This window comes from Electrona antarctica (assembly GCF_951216825.1).
Source record: "Electrona antarctica genome assembly, chromosome: 6".
Taxonomy (NCBI): Eukaryota; Metazoa; Chordata; class Actinopteri; order Myctophiformes; family Myctophidae; genus Electrona; species Electrona antarctica.
Window position 1 is genome coordinate 27,295,841 of NC_136811.1, and position 22,295 is coordinate 27,318,135.

The 22,295-nt window shown below is 44.7% G+C and overlaps 1 protein-coding gene across 1 annotated transcript in view; it reads right to left on the bottom strand.

Annotated features, from left to right (window-relative positions):
• cdkal1 (CDK5 regulatory subunit associated protein 1-like 1) overlaps positions 1 to 22,295 on the bottom strand; it is a 366,940-nt gene that overhangs the window by 79,565 nt on the left and 265,080 nt on the right. The window contains exon 12 of the mRNA XM_079503511.1: positions 6,562 to 6,624. Coding sequence (XP_079359637.1) covers positions 6,562 to 6,624 — 63 coding nt within the window. The remainder of the gene's footprint in view (positions 1 to 6,561; positions 6,625 to 22,295) is intronic.

The window sequence follows — 22,295 nt, forward strand, 5'->3', positions numbered from 1 at the left end:
CCCGACTCGTTCGCCCTCTATATTTGTCCATCTCTCTAGTTCCTAGTTTCTATGGCCGCGCAGGTGTGACAGGACATGTTGACAGCCTGTCCCTTATCTCTTGCCATAGGGAAGACTGTCAGCCATGTCATTCAGGCATGTGAACACAGTTGTGTGTGTGTGTGTGTGTGTGTGTGTGTGTGTGTGTGTGTGTGTGTGTGTGCGCGTGTGCGTGGGGTACATCAAGGGTAGGACAACAGTGTCTACATACCTTGGGAAATGTGGAGAAATCTAATGATTAATAACCACTGTGTTTTCACTTTTCCCAACGGCATGTATCTACAGTATATTCTTGTTAAACAAGTTTCCTTTGTTGTGAATCATGCTTGTAGACAGACAGGCATCAGATAATTGTAGACTGGAAATTACAAGAATGCAAAAACAATGCATGCCTATGATGTAATAATGTGTAATTCTCAAATACAGTTGAAGGTAGCTGTAAGTGATTTTCTGTTAGAATAAGTGATAAATAGCTCTAGATTCTGACTCATTGCTAACAGGAATCTCCATCTCTCTCCAACTCTTAACACTTCAAGTGTGCCATTTCTATTTTTCAGAATAAAGGCGCTAGAGTGCCCAGCAGATGCAGATTTTACTCTGAAAAGCCGGTCTTCCATTTCCCCCCAAAACCGCAAGGTATAATCTTCCATTACTACTTTGCGCTGTCACATCTCAACTCTCTCTAGATTTGTTTTTGTTTATATTCCAAACGAGATCATTGTTCATTGTTCAAGTAAAAAATTATCAAATCAAATCACATTTATTTATAAAGCACATTTAAAAACAATTTTCATTGTACCAAAGTGCTGTACAGAACATCTCATCAACATAAGCACAGACAATAGGTGCGCCATAAAATACAGACAATAAAAAAACACATTTATGAGCAAACTTAAGTTATCATAGGAATAATCATAATAATTGGTTAAAAACAAACAAACTAAACAATATCACGGACAATCAAACGCTTGGGAGTAAAACAGGGTTTTGAGCATGGATTTAAAAACTTCAATGGAGGGGGAGGTTCTAATAGAGTAGGGGATGGTGTTCCATAGCCTAGGGGCTGCGATAGAGAAGGGATGGTGTTCCATAGCCTATAGGGGCTGCGATAGAGAAGGGATGGTGTTCCATAGCCTAGGGGTGCGACAGAGAAGGGATGGTGTTCCATAGCCTCTAGGGGCTGAGACAGAGAAGGGATGGTGTTCCATAGCCTAGGGGCTGTGATAGAGAAGAGATGGTGTTCCATAGCCTAGGGGCTGCGACAGAGAAGGGATGGTGTTCCATAGCCTCTAGGGGCTGAGACAGAGAAGGGATGGTGTTCCATAGCCTAGGGGTGCGACAGAGAAGGGATGGTGTTCCATAGCTTAGGGGCTGCGACAGAGAAAGGATGGTGTTCCATAGCCTATGGGCTGCGACAGAGAAGGGATGGTGTTCCACAGCCTAGGGGCTGCGACAGAGAAGGGATGGTGTTCCATAGCCTAGGGGCTGCGATAGAGAAGGGATGGTGTTCCATAGCCTAGGGGCTGCGACAGAGAGGGGATGGTGTTCCATAGCCTAGGGGCTGCGACAGAGAAGGGATGGTGTTCCATAGCCTAGGGGCTGCGATAGAGAGGGGATGGTGTTCCATAGCCTAGGGGTGCGACAGAGAAGGGATGGTGTTCCACAGCCTAGGGGCTGTGACAGAAGGGATGGTGTTCCACAGCCTAGGGGCTGTGACAGAAGGGATGGTGTTCCATAGCCTAGGGCTGCGACAGAAAAGGGATGGTGTTCCATAGCCTAGGGCTGCGACAGAGAAGGGATGGTGTTCCATAGCCTAGGGGCTGCGATAGAGAAGTGATGGTGTTCCATAGCCTAGGGGCTGCGATAGAGAAGGGATGGTGTTCCATAGCCTAGGGGCTGCGATAGAGAAGGGATGGTGTTCCATAGCCTAGGGGTGCGACAGAGAAGGGCTGGTGTTCCATAGCCTAGGGGCTGCGACAGAGAAGGGATGGTGTTCCATAGCCTAGGGGCTGCGACAGAGAAGGGATGGTGTTCCATAGCCTAGGGGCTGCGACGGAGAAGGGATGGTGTTCCATAGCCTAGGGGCTGCGATGGAGAAGAGATGGTGTTCCATAGCCTAGGGGCTGCGATAGAGAAGGGATGGTGTTCCATAGCCTAGGGGCTGCGATAGAGAAGGGATGGTGTTCCATAGCCTAAGGGCTGCGATAGAGAAGGGATGGTGTTCCATAGCCTAAGGGTGCGACAGAGAAGGGATGGTGTTCCATAGCCTAGGGGCTGCGACAGAGAAGGGATGGTGTTCCATAGCCTAGGGGCTGCGATAGAGAAGGGATGGTGTTCCATAGCCTAGGGGCTGCGACAGAGAAGGGATGGTGTTCCATAGCCTAAGGGTGCGACAGAGAAGGGATGGTGTTCCATAGCCTACCATGGCTCAGGGTAGAGGACAGAGTACAGCAACTTGCCACATGGGCCTGGTCTTCAAGACACTCAAGGGACCAGTGCCAACCTGTCTGACTGCTTGAAAAGACTGAGTATGTATTGATCTCATTCCCCCCAGATTTGGCACAAACATCATGGGGCTGAACTCATTCTATAATTATGCCAAGCAAAATGTGGAATGTTCTACCACCAGCAATCAAAAAGTGTGACCCTTCCTTCTAAACCGGCATACAAGAGCACCTTTTGCAACTGGACCAAGTCTTCTAGCTTGTCAAAACAAATAACCCCGCCCAGGGCCCCCAGTTTTTCTGTAAATATACTTTACATAAAGTACTGCTCCTAGTATTGATGATCTCTTGAATGGTATTGTATGTCTTTATATCTCTTGATGCATTGAAAACACAAGGCCACAATGGAAACAAGCCCTCGGGGCTTTTGTGTCCTTTTAGCATTACTCTGTACTTACTTACTTGCTCACTCTGTAAACTGTTAAGCACATTCACCGCCATTGACGTAGATTCACGTCAAGTCGAATCCAGCGGTTAAGGACCAATGACAATTAAGGCGAATAAGGATACAGTTAGCAGCAGTAGAGAGGCTTCCAGAGCATGTACACCAAGCACAGTCAATACAGTATGTACAACAAGCTGTATTTCCATCATCAAGAACTGATACCGACACTTACTGTACATGCACATGTTGGCTGCCTACTAGGAACTTGTATAAAGCTAAACGTTAACGTTTATGGTGGATAGAATGTAACGTACCATATGTACAAAGTAAACAGCACAACATGGCTCAGAAGGTCTTGGGGAGAGAGATAGTGCGTGCGTGCGATTTTGAGTGTGCACGGGCGTATGTGTGTGTTTACATGCGTGAGTGTGTGTGTGTGTGTCCAGTGTGGGGTCTTGGTCCTAGACAAAGCACTCTGCCAGCTTTCTGCCCAGTGGTCTTTTCATTGCTGATGGATGGACCTTGTTCAGCACCATCTGGCTATAGGATACTTCACATTAATCATCACACACAGAATCTCTCTCTCTCTCGCGCACACGCACGCACACGCGCTCACACTGTATTTCTCACACACGCACACACCATTTATCTTTCTTTCTCTGTCTCTCATACGCAAGCTGCACACAAGTCACACACACAGATATATATCAAACTCAGGTACATCCTTCACAGACAGAGGCAACATGGTGTAACACAGACAGCAAATAGTAAAGCAAAGTAGAAAGAAAGAAAGAAAGAAAGAAAGAAAGAAAGAAAGAAAGAAAGAAAGAAAGAAAGACAGAAATAAAGAAAGAAGTCTCAGTCAATCATGTGATCCCCTCATGGCTACTTTTATCAGGATGTTGTAAATGTGTGGTTCTAAATGAGCTTATAGTGCTTAAGGGAGTCCAGCAGAACATAACAATAACAACCGCTAGTTCATTTGCATATTTAAATTCTGTTGGATGGTAGCCCGGAGCTATGGACCAATGAGGACTCTAATCCCCCCCCCACCCCATGCTTTATTAATGCCCATTTCCTGCATGTCCATATTAGAATGTGTGTTAGCAATTATGGCCATAGACACACTAATATATTTCCTTTCTCCCTCTTCCCCTCACACACACACGGTCGCACACGCGCATGGTCGCATGTGCGCACAGTCGCGCGCATGGTCGCATGTCGCACGCAAGCACACACAGTTTGTAAACACATGACATCCATAGATAGACTGAGCATTTTTATGTAATTACCATGAAAGTCCAGACACCCACGGGAATCTAACATGAAATGAAAGGCATTATCAGACGTAGCCAATCAGCTATCATTTATTCCTATCCAACGGCTATAAGTGCTGATGTGATGATGGTACATTGTTACTAATGCATGAACATGCAGCAACATTTATGACCATTTTCTGAGCTATTGTCATTAATTCATATATCACAGTTAGCGGAGGTTGTAAAATGACAATGCAATCACTTGAGACAACATAGACACATTCACATGCATGTGCACGCATGCACGCACGCACGCACACACACACAGGACACCCTTTCTTTCACTTTCACGTAGATGCAGACTAGCACAAGGTATTGATCATATCCTGTGTATTGATGACTTGAGAAGCATAGTATAGGCACAGATATAACATGAATGACCATATGATCAATATTCATATTGGAGGGTTATCAGCTATTTGACAGAATGGGAAGGGCATACAGTCAACTATAGTTGACCTTTGCTCATATACCGGAGAATATTGATACTTATTAACACACAACAGCATTATTATTATTATTTCCAATATTTCTGAAAATGTTCCATGTTTCCTGGAAATTAACGTTTTTTGACATACAAGGTATACTATTTCAACTACAGAACTACTACAACTACTACTAATAATAATAATAATAAATAATAGGTCATGTCGATGATAATAGTTTCCATTTCAAATCATAGTACCACACTTTAGGAAACGGCTATATATAACAGGCAAACAAAGATATGAAATTTGTACTCTAAAGCACGAAACAGTTCAACGAATATCTTAACAGAAGGCAGTACATCTTTAGTTACTACCAGGGGTCTTCAGGGATCCTTACTTTAGGAGCAGGCATGCTCTCAAGTACCAAACATCTCCTTTAGATTTAAAACGTGTTAAATACATTTATTGTATTCTTTTTTTTTTTTTTACTGTAGTGTTAAACATTTTTAGCTGGCACTGTCACTCTATCACATATAATGGTATGTACATGTGAGCTGTGTGCGTGTCGTCGTGTGGGCGGTGAAGGGTCCATGGCTTCCCGCGCTGAATACGTGAGCTATCTTCAATCCTGTTAATTAGCACTGAGCGCCGGCACAGAAAGGCACTAGAAACCCACCAAGACTCCAGCAGAGCTACAAACTCGAAAAGGTCAAACTTATTAAAACGTTCTAAGCTGTGAGTGATGCAGTCTGACAGCTGGGATGAGGACATTGATTTGCGTTTAGACTTCAATTACAGCTAAATCACCACAGAGTGACTTGTTTGGGAGAAAACTGAGAGCTGGGGGGCGCATGTCGTCACGCATGACTGGGATTTTGTTTTGAATAAAAGTAGAACAAATACGGATTCAGAGATGCAATTCTTCAGGCATACAACCCATTGCAACCCTTTATGGACTTTTGTTATAGAAATATAGCAGTGCTTTGTTTACATGACATTTTAAATGGCTGCATATTCAGGATTGAAATGTTATATGTGTACCACAGCTCATCATTACTTGTCATACACACATATCTTTATGTAAGTACACACATACAGAAGCACTCTACACTCTCTTGATAAGTGTTGTCGAAAGATGCTTGAACATTGACATTGTTCAATCTCTTCACGATGAATGACCTTACACCTCAACAACGCAATCGCACATACGTATAAGCACATCTGTACTCACACTTTTCTGCACCCACCCACCCACACACATAACCTACACGCTTACTGGAAAGTGCAATCAGTTACAAACACTTGAGCGCCACTCATCAGTCATATTGCTGACAAGAGGTACAGTATACTGTATGTCACACACACACACACACACACACACACACACACACACACACACACACACACACACACACACACACACACACACACACACACACACACACACACACACACACACACACACACACACACACACACACACACACACACACACACACACACACACACACAGCGACGTGACTGTGTCATCAATTACCCATTTATAATGTCAAGCCATACAGATGAAGCCATGTACAGGTGTAAAGGTGAATGGGTTTTAATACTTAATAGTAGTGGTCAACCCTTAAGCGCTAACCACCGTGAATGAGCGTTTATAAGTGAATTAAGTGTGCTGAGAATGAGAAAGATCAATACACCAAGACAGGTTAATACACAAGCAATGGCCGAAGGATGGGAAGTGAGAGAGCGAGATGGATGATGAAATACTCAAAATGAAATTAAACAGAGACAGACAGACAGACAGACAGACAGACAGACAGACAGACAGACAGACAGACAGACAGACAGACAGACAGACAGACAGACAGACAGACAGACAGTCCTACCTTGTGGTCGTATGGGTTGTAAGAATGGAAGAGTTGACTCAGTTCTTTTGTCCTCTGTTTTTTCTGCAAAGATTATAAAATAGGGATTACACACAGAAATCCTAACAGTCACATTGAACTCAATAAAAAATGTAAGCGTGTTTTACTGCTTGATGTTACCGACATCATTCTAGACACCTACTGCAGTATCAGTGCACATTGTGTGTGTGTGTGTGTGTGTGTGTGTGTGTGTGTGTGTGTGTAATCTATGTATATGTATACACAACTCATAACTCAAGATAAAAAAACAACAGCCTGACACTAATCCATCAATCAGTCATCAATCTACCGAAACATCAGAGTATGGAAACAAAAATAGTCATGACAGCTGTCATTTGCACTGAAACCTTTGATTTGTAGTGTATTCTTACAGGCTTCCTCGGAACACTTTTGCTTGTCCACATAATAACAACCTTTATTTTGTATCTTCTTACTTTGAAATAAGTGCAAACTGAGCAGTGTGACACCTACATCACACTGCCTATCAGACCGATATGCCCATGGATGGATATCTGGATCTGTTACTCCTTGTACCTTTTATGCCCGTATGGAGACATCTGTATTTGTCAGTCCTGGTCCCTGTTATGCTGCATTGGGAACTCCTTATATGGTTATGGTTGAGTCATGGTGACATGAGCGTGACATCAGAGGCGCGCCCGCTGTCCGGTCAGCTGGCCCTAAGGTGCGTTCCCACGCGCAGACGCAAGGCGCAAAGACGAATGGGAATATCATTTGGAGGAGCTACATGCATCATTGCGTCTTTGCATCGTCATGTCACTGGCTTCCATTAACAATGAATGGTAGACTGCGTCGTTGTGTCTGCCCGTGTAAACGCAACATTAGGCTGGGGTTGCCACGGCAACCACGTTATGGACAACCCATCAGCCTATCCGACCGACTCGACAGCGGACACGGCACTCTCTCGGGTGATATGCAACGTGCGTGGTGAATTTGAAGTCGGTCGGTGGAACGATTCCTGACATAAGTGGATTACAGACTGTACAGAGATCCCTTGCATTTATTGTCCCATATTTCATTTCTGATATGTCTTTTTTATATTGTATTTTTAACAACAAAAACAAAACCAGGTAGAATACAGACATAAAGTAACAGAACATAATATACTATTATGGACATACTGTACAGAATGTAATGGCCATGGGCTAACACCAACACTGCCTGCAGAAACACCGCAAATACCTCCCTTTACATAAAATATGGAATCTGTGGGGGGAAAATAGATTTATTTGCCCACCAGCTATGCAAAAAAAAAATATTTCTCATTTTCTCATTGTGCCATTATTTTTCTCCCAGCTCAGAGCTTGGCCTTAACCTTGTATGTCCTTAATGAGTAATGAAATGCAAAAGCCTTAGACATGAGTGTTTGATGTGTGCCAGTTGTTAATGCAATCAGTTGCATGGGGCAGATGGAGTTACAAAGAGTGCTAATTAGCCAGCTGATTAGGCCATGTCTGGCTAAGGGGGGTAGGATGCGCGCACATGCTAGTCTACTGTAGCTAAGAGGGGGAGGGGGGGAGGGCATTAGTTTTTCTTTCTTTATATTAATGTCTCTCTCTCTCTCTCTCTCTTTACCCCCCCCAGTTTTCCTCCCCAGCTCTCCTCCTATCCTCAGCATGTAAGGGCGAGGTTTGGTGTCCTCAGGCCAACTCTGTACATATGTAACACGGCCTGCACACGTCGTCATGCTATCACACATGGACATCATTAGATCATGTCATACAAGACAGCCCAAGGACAGCAACGGTAAGTCTATGTGATCGTACAAGAACAGAAAGCTGAATTAAGTCAGGTGCACACAGTCCAAATTCTAAACCACACGCGTGCATGTGTGTGTGCGTGTGTCCGGCTGGGGAGGAGGGGGGGGGGGGGTGGGGGGCTGGGGGATACTTTCATTAGAGAATTCTATAATTCCAGTTTTTATCTTCTCCATTTGTCTTAAGTAGTAGAGGAGAGGGAGGGGAGTCTGGGAGATGAAAGGGTGTGGAGAGAGAGAGAGAGAGAGAGAGAGAGAGAGAGCGAGAGAGAGAGAGAGAGAGAGAGCGAGAGAGAGAGAGAGGAGAGAGAGAGAGAGAGAGAGAGAGAGAGACTGGAGAGGAGAGGAGAGGAGAATGATATTAGTGGCAAAAGTTAGCTATTATAATCCTTATGTTATCTAACAGTCAATTTGTTTCACTCCATCCTCCTCCTTTTCTCCATCACTAACTCTTCCCCCATCCATCCATCCATCCGTCCATCCATCCATCCATCCATCCATCCGTCCGTCCGTCCGTCCGTCCGTCGCGCTCTCTCTCTCTCTCTCTCTTTGCCTACAGCCTCTCTAGTGCAATCCTCTCATCATCCAGAGTCCATCTTCCATTCTCTCACATTTCCTTCCTGTCCTCCTGTCCCCCCACCCCCCCACCCCCCCAACCCTTAGGCTACGCGAGGCTCTGCAGTGACTGCAATCCCCCCCTCTCTCCCTCTCCACCCACCCTCTCCATCTCTCCATCCTTCTCCTCCCTTTCTGCCGTGAGGCTCTCCAGTGAGGGGAACTTATCCTGCTCATCATCATGTCTTCCCTCTGTTCTATCCGTCTCCATATCCAACCCGTCTCTCCATCCCCTCTTTGCCTGGAGGACCTTGGGTGAAAACAATCCTCTCATCAGGGCTCTTCTACACCTTTCAATGCCCTCCCCCCATCTTCCAGATAGTCTAATCAGCTGTTCTGTGTGTGTGTGTGTGTGTCTTTCCTTTTCCCCCTGTGCATGGATATGTTTGTGTGAGCACCCGCAGGATATAGAGGCAACCTCAGGTTACAATTCCTCGACCCCCAATGAGCTCCCAGCAGAATTCAGCTAGTTCAATAACATGTGCACACACACAGACACATATGCATGTACGTTCGCACGCACGCACGTGCACACACGCACGTGCACACACGCACGCACGCACGCACGCACACGCACACACACACACACACACACACACACACACACACACACACACACACACACACACACACACACACACACACACAGGTAATTTAGTTACAAATTCTATAAATCAACAGATGTATTGTGTCAAATGTAGTATAATGTCACTCCATCATTGTTCTGCTCATCTAGTTGAGGAGACGAGGCGGGGACAAGAAGGGGAGGAGGGCTCAAATCTCTCCTCTCTCTTCCTACTTATATTTCACACTATGGCTTATTCTTTATTAAGCATAGCGCTGAGTAAACATTCCCACCCGAGCAGAAACCTATAGGGCACAGCAGTTCCACCAAACCAGACCCCATTCATTTTTTTTCCCATAAAGATTTCCAAAGAATATTGATATCAATTTGAATGGAGCCATCCAGGCTCCTCGTGAATCATGAACATAAAACATTAGTTTTTATATATAGTAGGCATATTTAAATATTCAATTTATTTATTTATTTTCAAAGAATCAAATGTTTTATGGTCATGATTTACTAGGGGCCTGGGTGGCTTGATTCTGGGTTTACAATAAATTATTCATATACGTAAATATTTTTGGAAATCTCTATGGAGAAAAATAAAAATGGGGTCTAGATCGATGGAACCAGAAAATGCCCATCACTGCTATGCATAGACTCCTATTACAATCTCAGTCCTTCACTCTCATTCCATCCACTACCACAACTCTTCTCATACTGTTGCTGTTGGGCAGAAACCCCCATATTTCTGCTTTTCATGTTTTTGTTTTTCAAAAACATGTCCAGCTTTGTGCGTGCATGACTGCATGTGTACCCCATAGCGATTGGCTTGGAAAGTGAGGAGAATAAGTGAGGACAGAAAAGTGAGGACGCCAAAAGTGATTGGCCGGAATGTGATGATGTATAAAAGCACCCCTCCCTTCACACGATTTTTTTATGCCTAAACTTCAGCATAAATGAGTAAAAGTAAATGGTAAATGGTGCATTTATATAGCGCTTTTATCCAGAGAGATTAGCTGATAACGGAAGGACGGACGGACGGACAGACGGAAGGAAGGACACACGGACGGAGTGCAAAACATACTCTCTCCCCATGCCTTCGGCCTGGTGGAGACAACCATGCAAGGCACCAACCTGCAATTTGCGTCCTGCTCGAGGACACTCTGGGGTAGCCCGGGATCGAACTAGGAACCTCTCAGTTCTCCATCCACCTGCTCTACCGGCCACTCTACCCCTGAGCCACTGCTGCCGCTCATCTCTCTGTTCACCCAGAGCAGAGATGGAGAGCTGCTCATCCAGAGGATGGATGGACAGAGAGATGAGAGGATCGCGGCAGAGGGGTGATCTGATCAAAGCGCAGGGCTGACCTTGTCGGGCTGACCTTTCAACTGCCAATATTTCAGCCAATGAGGATGGAGAGGGAGATACAGGGTGCGAGTTCTCAGAGGAATGCTCCCTAAGACAACAACTACAAATAGAAAATAGCCAATTCATCCTGGTATTGATCCATTGTCATGGTGGTTGCCCGTCTCTCTCTCTGTCTTTTTGTCTGTCTGTGTTAACTCTTTTTTCCCCCAAGTCCGTATATATACGTATGTCGACGCTAGGTGGCGTCATATCCCAAGTCCGTATATATACGTATGTCGACGCTAGGTGGCGTCATATCCCAAGTCCGTATATATACGTATGTCGACGCTAGGTGGCGTCATATCCCAAGTCCGTATATATATACGTACCGCAACGTATACTCCGCCTACGGAAGCCTTTAACATTGGTCCGGTTGCTATAGCAATGCCCCACTGTTCCAACTATGGGGTTGCAAATATATTCACAGTGCAAAGCAGTTTAAAGGAGGATTTTCAAACCTCCTTAAGTCAGATTCTTGGATCGCTGTCCTTGGTGGACTTTCTGCCATCCACATTTGGGATATAATTTGTGCCTTTGTACCGCGATGCTGCCGCCATGTAAACGCTTCTGACGAGAGGTAAAGAGTGTGTGCGTGTTCCAATGATACTAGAGTGTGTGTAGAGAGAGTGTGTGGGGGGCGGGCAAACTCCGACTTTTTAAAGTGAACGCGTGTGCTGGCAACTGGAACTGGAGTTCATGCTAACAGCTAGTGGTAGAGATAGAGTTAAAACAAAAATACATCACATGGATGCACCTGGGACGTATCCTCAGTGATGTATCCCAAGGTCCCACTCAGTTATGCAATACCCAATGTACACATTGGCAGAGTACCCGCGGTACCCGCCTGTTTGTCCGTGTCCCTTTGTATGCCATATATGGAGATTTCCGTATCCGTCTGACTGTGTCCATTTCATGCCCATCTTATGGAGTTCCGTGGGAGGCATTTGGAGTTCCTGCCGTACTTGTCGATTTTGTTGTGTGTAGCAATAAAATATAATATATTGAATTCAAAAATATGCCTGTGCATGTATTTGTCTGTTAGTTCCGTCAACCACAGAAGTTAATCTAGCATGCTGTTGAGGTTGTATTAGTGACAACCCAGCAATGCACAGCCACTCTGTGTGTGTGTGTGTGTGTGTGGTGTGTGTGTGTGTGTGTGTGTGTGTGTGTGGTGTGTGTGGTGTGTGTGGTGTGTGTGGTGTGTGTGTGTGTGTGTGTGTGTGTGTGTGTGTGTGTGTGCGTCAGTGGGCCTGTCACTGTGGTGATGATGAACGATGGTTGTTACCATGACGTCCATCTGTTGTTGCCGCCAGAGACGGATGCTGTGTCTACTGGGAAGTGACACTACATGGATGTATACACACAAACACACACCATGCACACACCATGGACAGAGGCTGTGTGTTGCTAGGGAAGAATACAGAACACGCACGTTTGCAAATACAGACAGACAGACAGACATGCACACGTGTACACGGATGCATTATGCATTCATGTTGACAACATTGTTAATGGAAAACTCATCAACAACTATATTTGACATGATTGGGACTAGACTAAGCTCATTTTTCATGTATCCAGTTTAATGAAGCTGTTTAATATTACATCATATCTCTGCTGTCTGGAAGAAAACATTTTTTACGCTCCATATATGGCCAGACCTCATCAAACCCTGACACTGCCCCTGCTGCCACCCTTAGATCTCCATATATGGAGCTGAGCTGTTCTGACATTCCATATGTTGATCTGACCTCATCAAACCCTGTAGACTCAAGACAAGCTCCTTATATGGCCAGTACAGAATTCATTCCATATGTTGACCTGACGCCCCCCATGCCAAAGCGCCAGCGCTCGCCCAGCAGTCTGCTGTCACCCAGGCGGATGCGTGCGCTCAGGATGCTCCTCAGGGAGGAGGGCGTCTTACTGGTGTATATATACATGCATTTTAACCAAATGCAGATTTAATCTAACAAAATATAACTAATTGTAATAAATAAAATAAAAAGGTTAAATGATGAATCTAATCAAATAACACAGACCCCCCCCCCCCCCCCCCCACACACACACACAGAGACACTATTAGCACCAGTTAGATGGGCCCCTGTAGTCTAAGTCTAATGTGATAGGTACTTTGTGTGTGTGTGTGTGTGTGTGTGTGTGTGTGAGAGAGAGAGAGAGAGAGAGAGAGAGAGAGAGAGAGATAGAGACAGACAGAGAGAGAGAAAGCTTTGAGTTAGCCAATCAGTGTTGTGAGACTTCAATTCCCCACATACAGTCCCGTGGGCACACACTAAACCAGCAACGTCGTTTGTGAACAAGACCTTCTGTGTGTGTGATGTGTGTTTGTGCGTACAAAGCGGCACGAACACACACACACACACACACACACACACACACACACACACACACACACACACACACACACACACACACACACACACACACACACACACACACACACACACACACACACACACACACACACACACACACACACACACACACACACACACACACACACACACACACACACACACGATGCCATTTCTGTGTGTGGATGTGGTATTTATAAGTGAAAATGGCTGTATTTAACTCAACGAATACACTGAACTGCCTCATTTATAGTCATATGAGTGTGTGTGCGTGCGTGCATGTCTTTGTGCCAGTGTGTTACGGGGCAAGGTAACAGTGATCTTGCTCAAGCTCATAACTGCCTCTGGGTCTCCGGTCTGTGCCCTTGTGTCTTTCCCTAATGACAGACAGATGTTAGCACTATCGACCCCCTACCCAAGGCTCTACTGTGTGTGTGTGTGTGTGTGTGTGTGTGTGACTGTGTGTGTGTGTGTGTGTGTGTGTGCGTGCGTTAGTGTGTCAGAGAGCGAGCGAGGTAAACACTTGATAAAGCGGTCACAGTGACTATTCCCTTCGGTGCATGTGACCATGCACTATGTCCTCTGCAGAGGTCAGCAGACTGTCGACGTATTGCATCAGGACTATAATACCCAAGAGGCCATAAGTCAACTGAAACATACACGTAATTATACACCTAAAATCATAACCCCCCCCCCCCCCCCCCATTTAGGGCAACTCCAGTCACTTTTGTTAAATGTGTCCTCAATGGCAAGGAAAATCCCAATTAATGAATGTACTGACCCTTCTTAAAAAAATAAATAAAAGTAAAATAAACTAAAGCCAAGTGGATGATAGCATTGTGTACATGGCTGGGACACTGGGTCATTGTTAGTGTGACAGCCTGCTTCATCACATTGTATTAGTGAACAGTCTACTGTGGCCCTGCAGCAGAAGGGAAGAATATGAGCCCATCATGAAAATTAAGGGACATAATAATTTAAGTGATCCATTCTACCGACTATTAGCATTCTCTACCCTCATTCATCACTGCACACTCCAACCTGGCCCCCGACAGCATCTTAACCATTAGCTCAACCTTAATGCCATGTTACATTACCTGCAGTCAGGTGTTATCCTCTCCCCTGATGCGTGTGCGTGCAAGCTCACATGTGCATGTGTGTGTGTGTGTGTGTGCGTATGTGTGTGAGACACAGAGGGAATATGTCTGAACGCCTGACTGCACCATTCCTGTATGCAATTGGTGTGTGCTTGTCTCTGTGTGTGTCTCTGTGTGTGTGTGTCTCTCTGTGTGTGTGTGTGTGTGTGTGTGTGTGTGTGTGTGTGTGTGTGTGTGTGTGTGTGTGTGTGTGTGTGTGTGTGTGTGTGTGTCCATGCGTGTGTGTTGGTATGTGTGAGTCCAGGCGTAGATAAATGATAGTGATGCTTGAAGACGGAACTACTCGCAACTTGGCCAGATGTTTGGCTCTGACAGCTGCTGCACTGGTGCCTCGTGGGTAATGGAGTTCTTAACCAATTACAACCTGGGGAAATTAAAAACACTGTCCCACTACAACTGTTAATCTGTCTCAGCCTCTCTCTCTCTCTTTCCCCCTCTGTCCGTCTGTGTATCCCCCCTTACTTTCACTTTTTCCTCTCCATCTCCTTCCCTTGATCACCTTTTATTCCTCTCTCTCCTGCAGATCCTCATTTACAAAGAAAATTCAATATTTTCCATTCCCCTTCAGACACACAATTTCACACACACACACACACACACACACACACACACACACACACACACACACACACACACACACACACACACACACACACACACACACACACACACACACACACACACACACACACACACACACACACACACACACACACACACACACACACACACACACACACAAGGTCCATTTATCAAGGCTAAGTTCCAGTCACCTGGGGATGATTAGGAGGCTCCGAGCTAATAGGACTCACATCACTTTATCTTCAAACCCTCCTATTCCCCTCTTCTTCACATCCCTCCATCCCCGGGATCTCGCTCCCTTCTCCCCTTCATGCCTCTTATCCCCGTCCTCTCCTCCTCGCCTCTTCCTCCCTCCATCCTGCGTTCTTCGTCGTTCTTCTCCTCTCTCATTCATCACAGGTAGATTGCATATGGAGGTAATAACTTAAACCTGTGGAGATACCACCCGACACCTGGACGGCACGCCAGCTGGACTATCGCTCGCTGGCTTCTCTGCCTTTCTCTGCCCGCCGTTCTGTCCCGTGTACACGTGTGCACGCTCTCACTCACACACGCCTGTTTCTCGGTGTATCTGACTCATAGCTTGTGTCTTTCTGTTGTCCCGTAGTCTTTTTATTACCTTTAATAGGCACCTCATGGACTTGGCATGTACTGCCTGCTATGACTGTAAATATAGTAACAGAAGCAGTTAACCTTGTACAGATAACACAAAGAGCTGCTACACTAGCGTTACCTATTCTGTTCTGTTCTGTTATTGCCCTGTTGTTGAATATGACAATCATCAATCCAGTGGAACTGGAGCAATCTATTTGTGCTCTGTGAACCTACCTGGAAAAATAAAGCTAAAGATAAAAATCACACTTGTGTGTGAAGTGAGGGGCACTCTTATCATCATACATCATCACATTCCGTGCTCAGCCAATCAAATCATCACAAAATGTCATTCCGGCCAATCACTTTTGGCCTCTTCACTTTGCTGCCCTCACTTTTATCTTCAATGTGTACTTTGCTCAGCCAGCTAGCGTCCCTCAAAAAACACCTGTATGAAGTAAGGGGTGCCTGGAAATGTTTGGTTAAAGTGCTCTGAGGAAACATTAAAAGTCCATAGACTTGGCAGCCAAAGTCAATAGACTTGGCTGCCATATGTATGCATATGTATTTCAAAAGCCAGATGTTGGATGAGCTAGTGCCCCTCAAAAATGTATAATAATAATAATAATAATAAAATGTTGATGAATGAATATGGGTTCTCAGCTAGTTAAGTGATTCAAAGGTAGTGTAGTGCCACTGTATCAGCAGGGTTCAGGTACTTTTAGTGCTTGAACACCACCAGCATGCAAAGTGATACCAGTTCATTTTTCATTGGTTTCCATCAGAAAGCATCCATTACCATGATGCTGCCAGACCTCTCCTTGTTATTTCTAGAGCGTGTCGTGGCCAATCAGAAGCCACCCCGTCCATCTCCTGTCCCTCTCTTCCATCCATCTCTCATTCTGGCTCGTTTGTAGCTATTCTGAGACTTCCTATTGAACCCACCCCCCTCCCCTCCCATGCCCCCCATCCCACCACCTCCCCGGTTCGCCTCCTCTTCTCCACACACACACACACCACCTTCCGTCCCCTCCCGTGGCTATTGGGAAACATTCTGTTTTCCGCTCCACCCCTCTCTTCGTCTCTCTCTATCCATCCCTCGCTCTATCCGTCCCTCCTGTGGCTATTCAACACAGTTGTGCTCCAGACAAACCATCTGGTACACTTTATTAATGACTGACCCTACATGGCCTAGACGTCGCCTACCCACTGACGCTTGGTGTGTGTGTGTGTGTGTGTGTGTGTGTGTGTGTGTGTGTGTGAGAACAGGTGCAGGTTGACTGATGATGTTATGTCGTGTGCAGCCTTAACCACCAAAGCAGGTGTACTCGTTACACAGAATGCTCTACCCCTCTCTCTTCTGTCGCTCTCCCTTTAAGGTGGCCTTACACTAGCCGATAATCGGGCATTTTTTACGCTCGGGGGGTGCCCGACCGCTCAAAGCGCGATCGGGATCGGCCCGATGTTTGATATTTGCTCTGCCCCGCTCCGATTATCCTGTAGTGTGTGGTGCTATCAGATTTAAGATTGAAAAAAAATCGGCTAGTGTAAGGCCACCTTTACTCTCTCCCTCACTTCTGACACAAACACAACTATAGCGTGCAATGAACACTAGAAGAATGGATATGGTCGATGTAAACACCATGACTGGTTTGCTGTGATGAGACGTAATATGACTACAATGACACTGACAAAAAAAAAATTCACAAGGGAGAAAAACAGAATGTGTGTGTGTGTGTGTGTGTGTGTGTGTGTGTGTGTGTGTGTGTGTGTGTGTGTGTACTTGGGCATTAACGAGTTGAGATTTTCCCCACTCGACTTGTCAGACAGTAAAGTCGAAGTTGAGTCGATGCATCGTTTTATGACGGGGGGGGGGGGGGATGGATCCCCGGGAGGACTTTAACAGGGGATGAATGGGGGTGCGTGCGCTCAAATACGGAGCATGTCAAACGACAGAGCATGTCAAACGGAGCCGCACTAAACACACAGCGCACACAGTGGCCTCTCTGATATGGCACAGAAACCCATTAGAAAACACATAGGCTACACACACTGTATCTATGGCAAGGCGATGATTATCAAAACATATACATTTAATAGTAAACACTAAACAGTGCAGGCAGTGGCACACACGCGCACATAGACCAGAAAGAGAACGCAACAGACAGACGAGGCATAATTGGCACAGCACACTGAGCGCAGCACAGCGCAGCGCAGCACAACGGCTCGCTCCAGCAATATGAACACAATACAAAATACCTTGTGTACCTTCAGAACACAATGGAAGACATGGGTCATAGGTATAATTAACATTATTGCAGCCAGCAGCAGTTTGGCACATCATCAGATCAGAATACAATCTGCTACCTTCCACGTTCACGACGTGAACATTTCCTCCTCCTCCTCCGTGAACAACATTTCCTTGTTCCTCCTCCTCCTCCTCCACAACAACTCCAAGCATAACGTCCTCAAGCTTCGTCTTTTCTGAGCCATGCAAACAACCCGCACTGACCGGAGACGGAGAGATTCATGCGTCCTGTGCGTAAAGCTAGTCACTGTCAGCACGGGGGTGGGGGGGAGAAAGTTTGCGCGCTTCTGTACTTCTCACTCTAACACAGCCAGTTCAACAGTCAATTAGTGGGACACACTGAGAGCGCAAATCAAAGGAGAACACAGCTTCAGGTTGTTATTGTTAATTAATATAAGGCTGTGGTTGAACTCCGATGCAAAGGGAAAGAATGACTTATGTCCATGACAATAACCAATCCTACAGTTTGAATTCTGTACACACACGCACACAGAGCAAAAATAATATGGGGAAAACAAATGAAAATGTTTTTTTTCTTTTTTCTTTTTTACTTTCGACTCATAATTTGAATCGACTTGTGTTAATGAAGTCGATGTGTCGATGCTTCGGTTTTTTAATGAATGCCCTAGTGTACGTACGTGTGTGCGTTCATATGACACATCTGTCTGATTACAGTGAAATTGAGGGGTACAAATAAAAGCCAGCGCTGATTAAACCAGAGGGAGCCAGAGGCCGCAGTCCACTGGCAAAATCCTACAATGTACATACTGTATGACTCTGATGTGTGTTTCCAACAATCCTAGAAAATGAAGTGCATGGAGAAACATCTATCGGCCTACAAGACTGATATGTGTGTCTGACAGTGAAAGTTAGAAGATGAGACGGTTCGGAAGGGTGGAAGAAAGAAAGAGAGACGAGCAAAGAACAGTAGTAGAGAGGTGGTCGTCTGTGGGGGATTGATACCGCATGGACGCTGGTTTCTCCTCATCCTCTGAGGAGAAACCAGCGTTTCTAAGAGAGAGGAGAGACAGGAGAGAGAGAGAGAAAGGGAATGGCATATGAGGAGGCTCCACTTGAAAGGGACGTGTCGAGACTTTGAAGAGACGGACAGGAGTGGAGGGAGAGCAAGAGAGAGGAGAATGCAGAGAGAGAGAGAGATACTGAGAATGAATGGGAGAAGGGGAGTGATGCAGGGAGAGAAAAATAGATAGCGTGAGGGTGAATGAGAGGGGAGATGGACAGAAGGTCAAACTCATAGAGAGGGAAAAGGAGAAGAAGAGAAAGTTTCAGGTATGAGTGAAGTAGAAGCTCTGTACTCATGTAACAACCCAGTGTTGCTGCATAACAGAGCAATATGCTCACATGAGATACACCTCTATTATTGATCCCCGGGGGGGATTCAGGAATATGCACATTACATTATAAATGCCATCTTCAACACCACACTATATATTCTTACAGCTCAGTAACAACATATTATAAGACAAGAAAACTGACGGAGTGCTGATGCGACCGAGTCTAATCTCTTTACATTTAATACACTGCCGCGCGCGTGTACACACACACACACACACACACACACACACACACACACACACACACACACACACACACACACACACACACACACACACACACACACACACACACACACACACACACACACACACACACACACACACACACACACACACACACACACACACACATACTGGTTTTTGTGGTTTGTGGGGACCAACATTTTTTTCATCCCTCGTGGGGACCACCCTTTCTAAAGGTTATACAGCTATGAAAAAAATCAGGTATAACAACTATGGCTTTGTAAGCTTATACACGACTTTAAATATCAGAATTGATGAAGTAATTGCTGGACCATGCCATATGGGGACTTGTGAAAAATCTGGTTAACATGGTTGATGGGGACCTCATTTGAATATCATTTAAATAATTCACACAAGGTCCGCTCTAATGTGATTAATGGGGACCTTGCAACAAGTGTAATTACTAACTAGTAAAACGCCCTTAATGACTTAATACTAGTATTAAAATGTTATTGCCTTCTTTCATGTCCAATGAATTTGTAATTAAGTTATTAAGGTAACATACCATATGAATCCATTTGGGAAAATAATAATAATAATAATAATAATAATAATTCAAAACCATAACCAATTCAAAAATAGCTAAAACATAATTCAGTTTTCCAATAGCCAATCTACAAGCTCAAAACGCATCAAAGCACAACACATTTTGAGCTTGTAGACTGCTATTTTTGCTATTTTTGACAGTATATGCATTGTGACCCCCTGGAGTGACTGAAAATATAGTGGCCCTCTCCATCATCAAAGTTGCCCAACCCTGACATAGATAATGCACAATGTTGACATAAATAAATGACACATAAATTGTAGAACAACAATTTTAATTGTACAAGCGAACAAATTGGTACTAATATCCTGACTACGCCACCTCCCGCTTGTTGAGGGGGCAGGAGGAACCCCTAGAGTGTAAACTTTGACCAACTTCCCCTTTAACAGGAACAATGTACGAGAGGCATTTGTGGAAAATGTAACAACTTTATTTATATATAACTACACAGTATATATTAAAAGGTTAGGGCAATACATCAGTGAGGCAGATAAGATAATAAAGTGAAAAGTATATAATTAGCTCAAATACATTTGGGGAAAGAAAGGGGACAGGCCTAGCACGAAAAACAACTTGTGCAATACAACAATAAAATCAATACAAAACATGCAGTGCAGGGGGTTAACAAATACACACCAATAAAACCCAAACCAATAAAAGACAGTCATACTAAATAGTAGATAGATAGTAGGTATTTAGAACACACTTTCAGTTCTGTGATATATGGGGACATTTAACACACTTTAAGCTAATGTGCATCACGGGGCCATATAAAAACACACACACAAACAAATAAACACACATCTTAAAACATGCATCTTGGGGACTCCGTGCTAAATGTGCATCATGGGGACGTCTTCTGAAGTTTCAATTATTTTGCCTTCAAGCTTGCATAAATACACACACACATCTTAAAACATGCATATTGGGTACCCCGTGCTAATGTGCATCATGGGGACGTCTTCTGATGTTTCAATTATTCTGCCTATTATGTGATCTACAATATTTAGACTTTTAATGCCCTTTACATTAGGCTAATGTGCGTCACGGGGACATACATGCTGTTAGAGTTCTCAACGGGCCTGACAATAAAGCCTGGACCCGAACTGGTCCAACCCAAGGCTTGGCCCGGCCCGAAACATTACCATAATGTTAAGTCTGATAAGCCCCAGTAAAGGAAAAAACACCACCAGTTGGCTGCGGCTATGTTGTTAAATTTACATCATTATACCGAGTGAGTGTGTGAGAGAACGGACAGTCATACTAGACATTAGGACATTACACAACATCCTTGTAAGGTGTGCTCTCCCCATTTACCTTTTCAATGGAAGTGGATGTCTTGGCAACTGCTGGAGCCATGTGTGTCTGTTGGGGAGTCTCCAACCCCTGTTGCAGGCATGTCATTCAACATCTGTTTAGAATAAGATTCATTGAATATTTAAAAGAGTTAGGCATGTGAAAGTAGTGCACTTGACTATCAATGTTGAATGCACTTATTGGAAGTTGCTTTGGATAAAAGCGAGTTCGAAATAACTCATGTAAGATAATGTTAGTAGTATTACAACATCCTGATGTAGTCCAATATACCATTTTGTTACATAGTAGGTATTTAGAACACACTTTCAGTTCTGTGATATATGGGGACATTTAACACACTTTAAGCTAATGTGCATCACGGGGACATATAAATACACACACACAAACAAACACACACATATCTTAAAACATGCATCTTGGGGACTCCGTGCTAAATGTGCATCATGGGGACGTCTTCTGAAGTTTCAATTATTTTGCCTTCAAGCTTGCATAAATACACACACACATCTTAAAACATGCATATTGGGTACCCCGTGCTAATGTGCATCATGGGGACGTCTTCTGATGTTTCAATTATTCTGCCTATTATGTGATCTACAATATTTAGACTTTTAATGCCCTTTACATTAGGCTAATGTGCGTCACGGGGACATACATGCTGTTAGAGTTCTCAACGGGCCTGACAATAAAGCCTGGACCCGATCTGGTCCAACCCAAGGCTTGGCCCGGCCCGAAACATTACCATAATGTTAAGTCTGATAAGCCCCAGTAAAGGAAAAACCACCACCAGTTGGCTGCGGCTATGTTGTTAAATTTACATCATTATACCGAGTGAGTGTGTGAGAGAACGGACAGT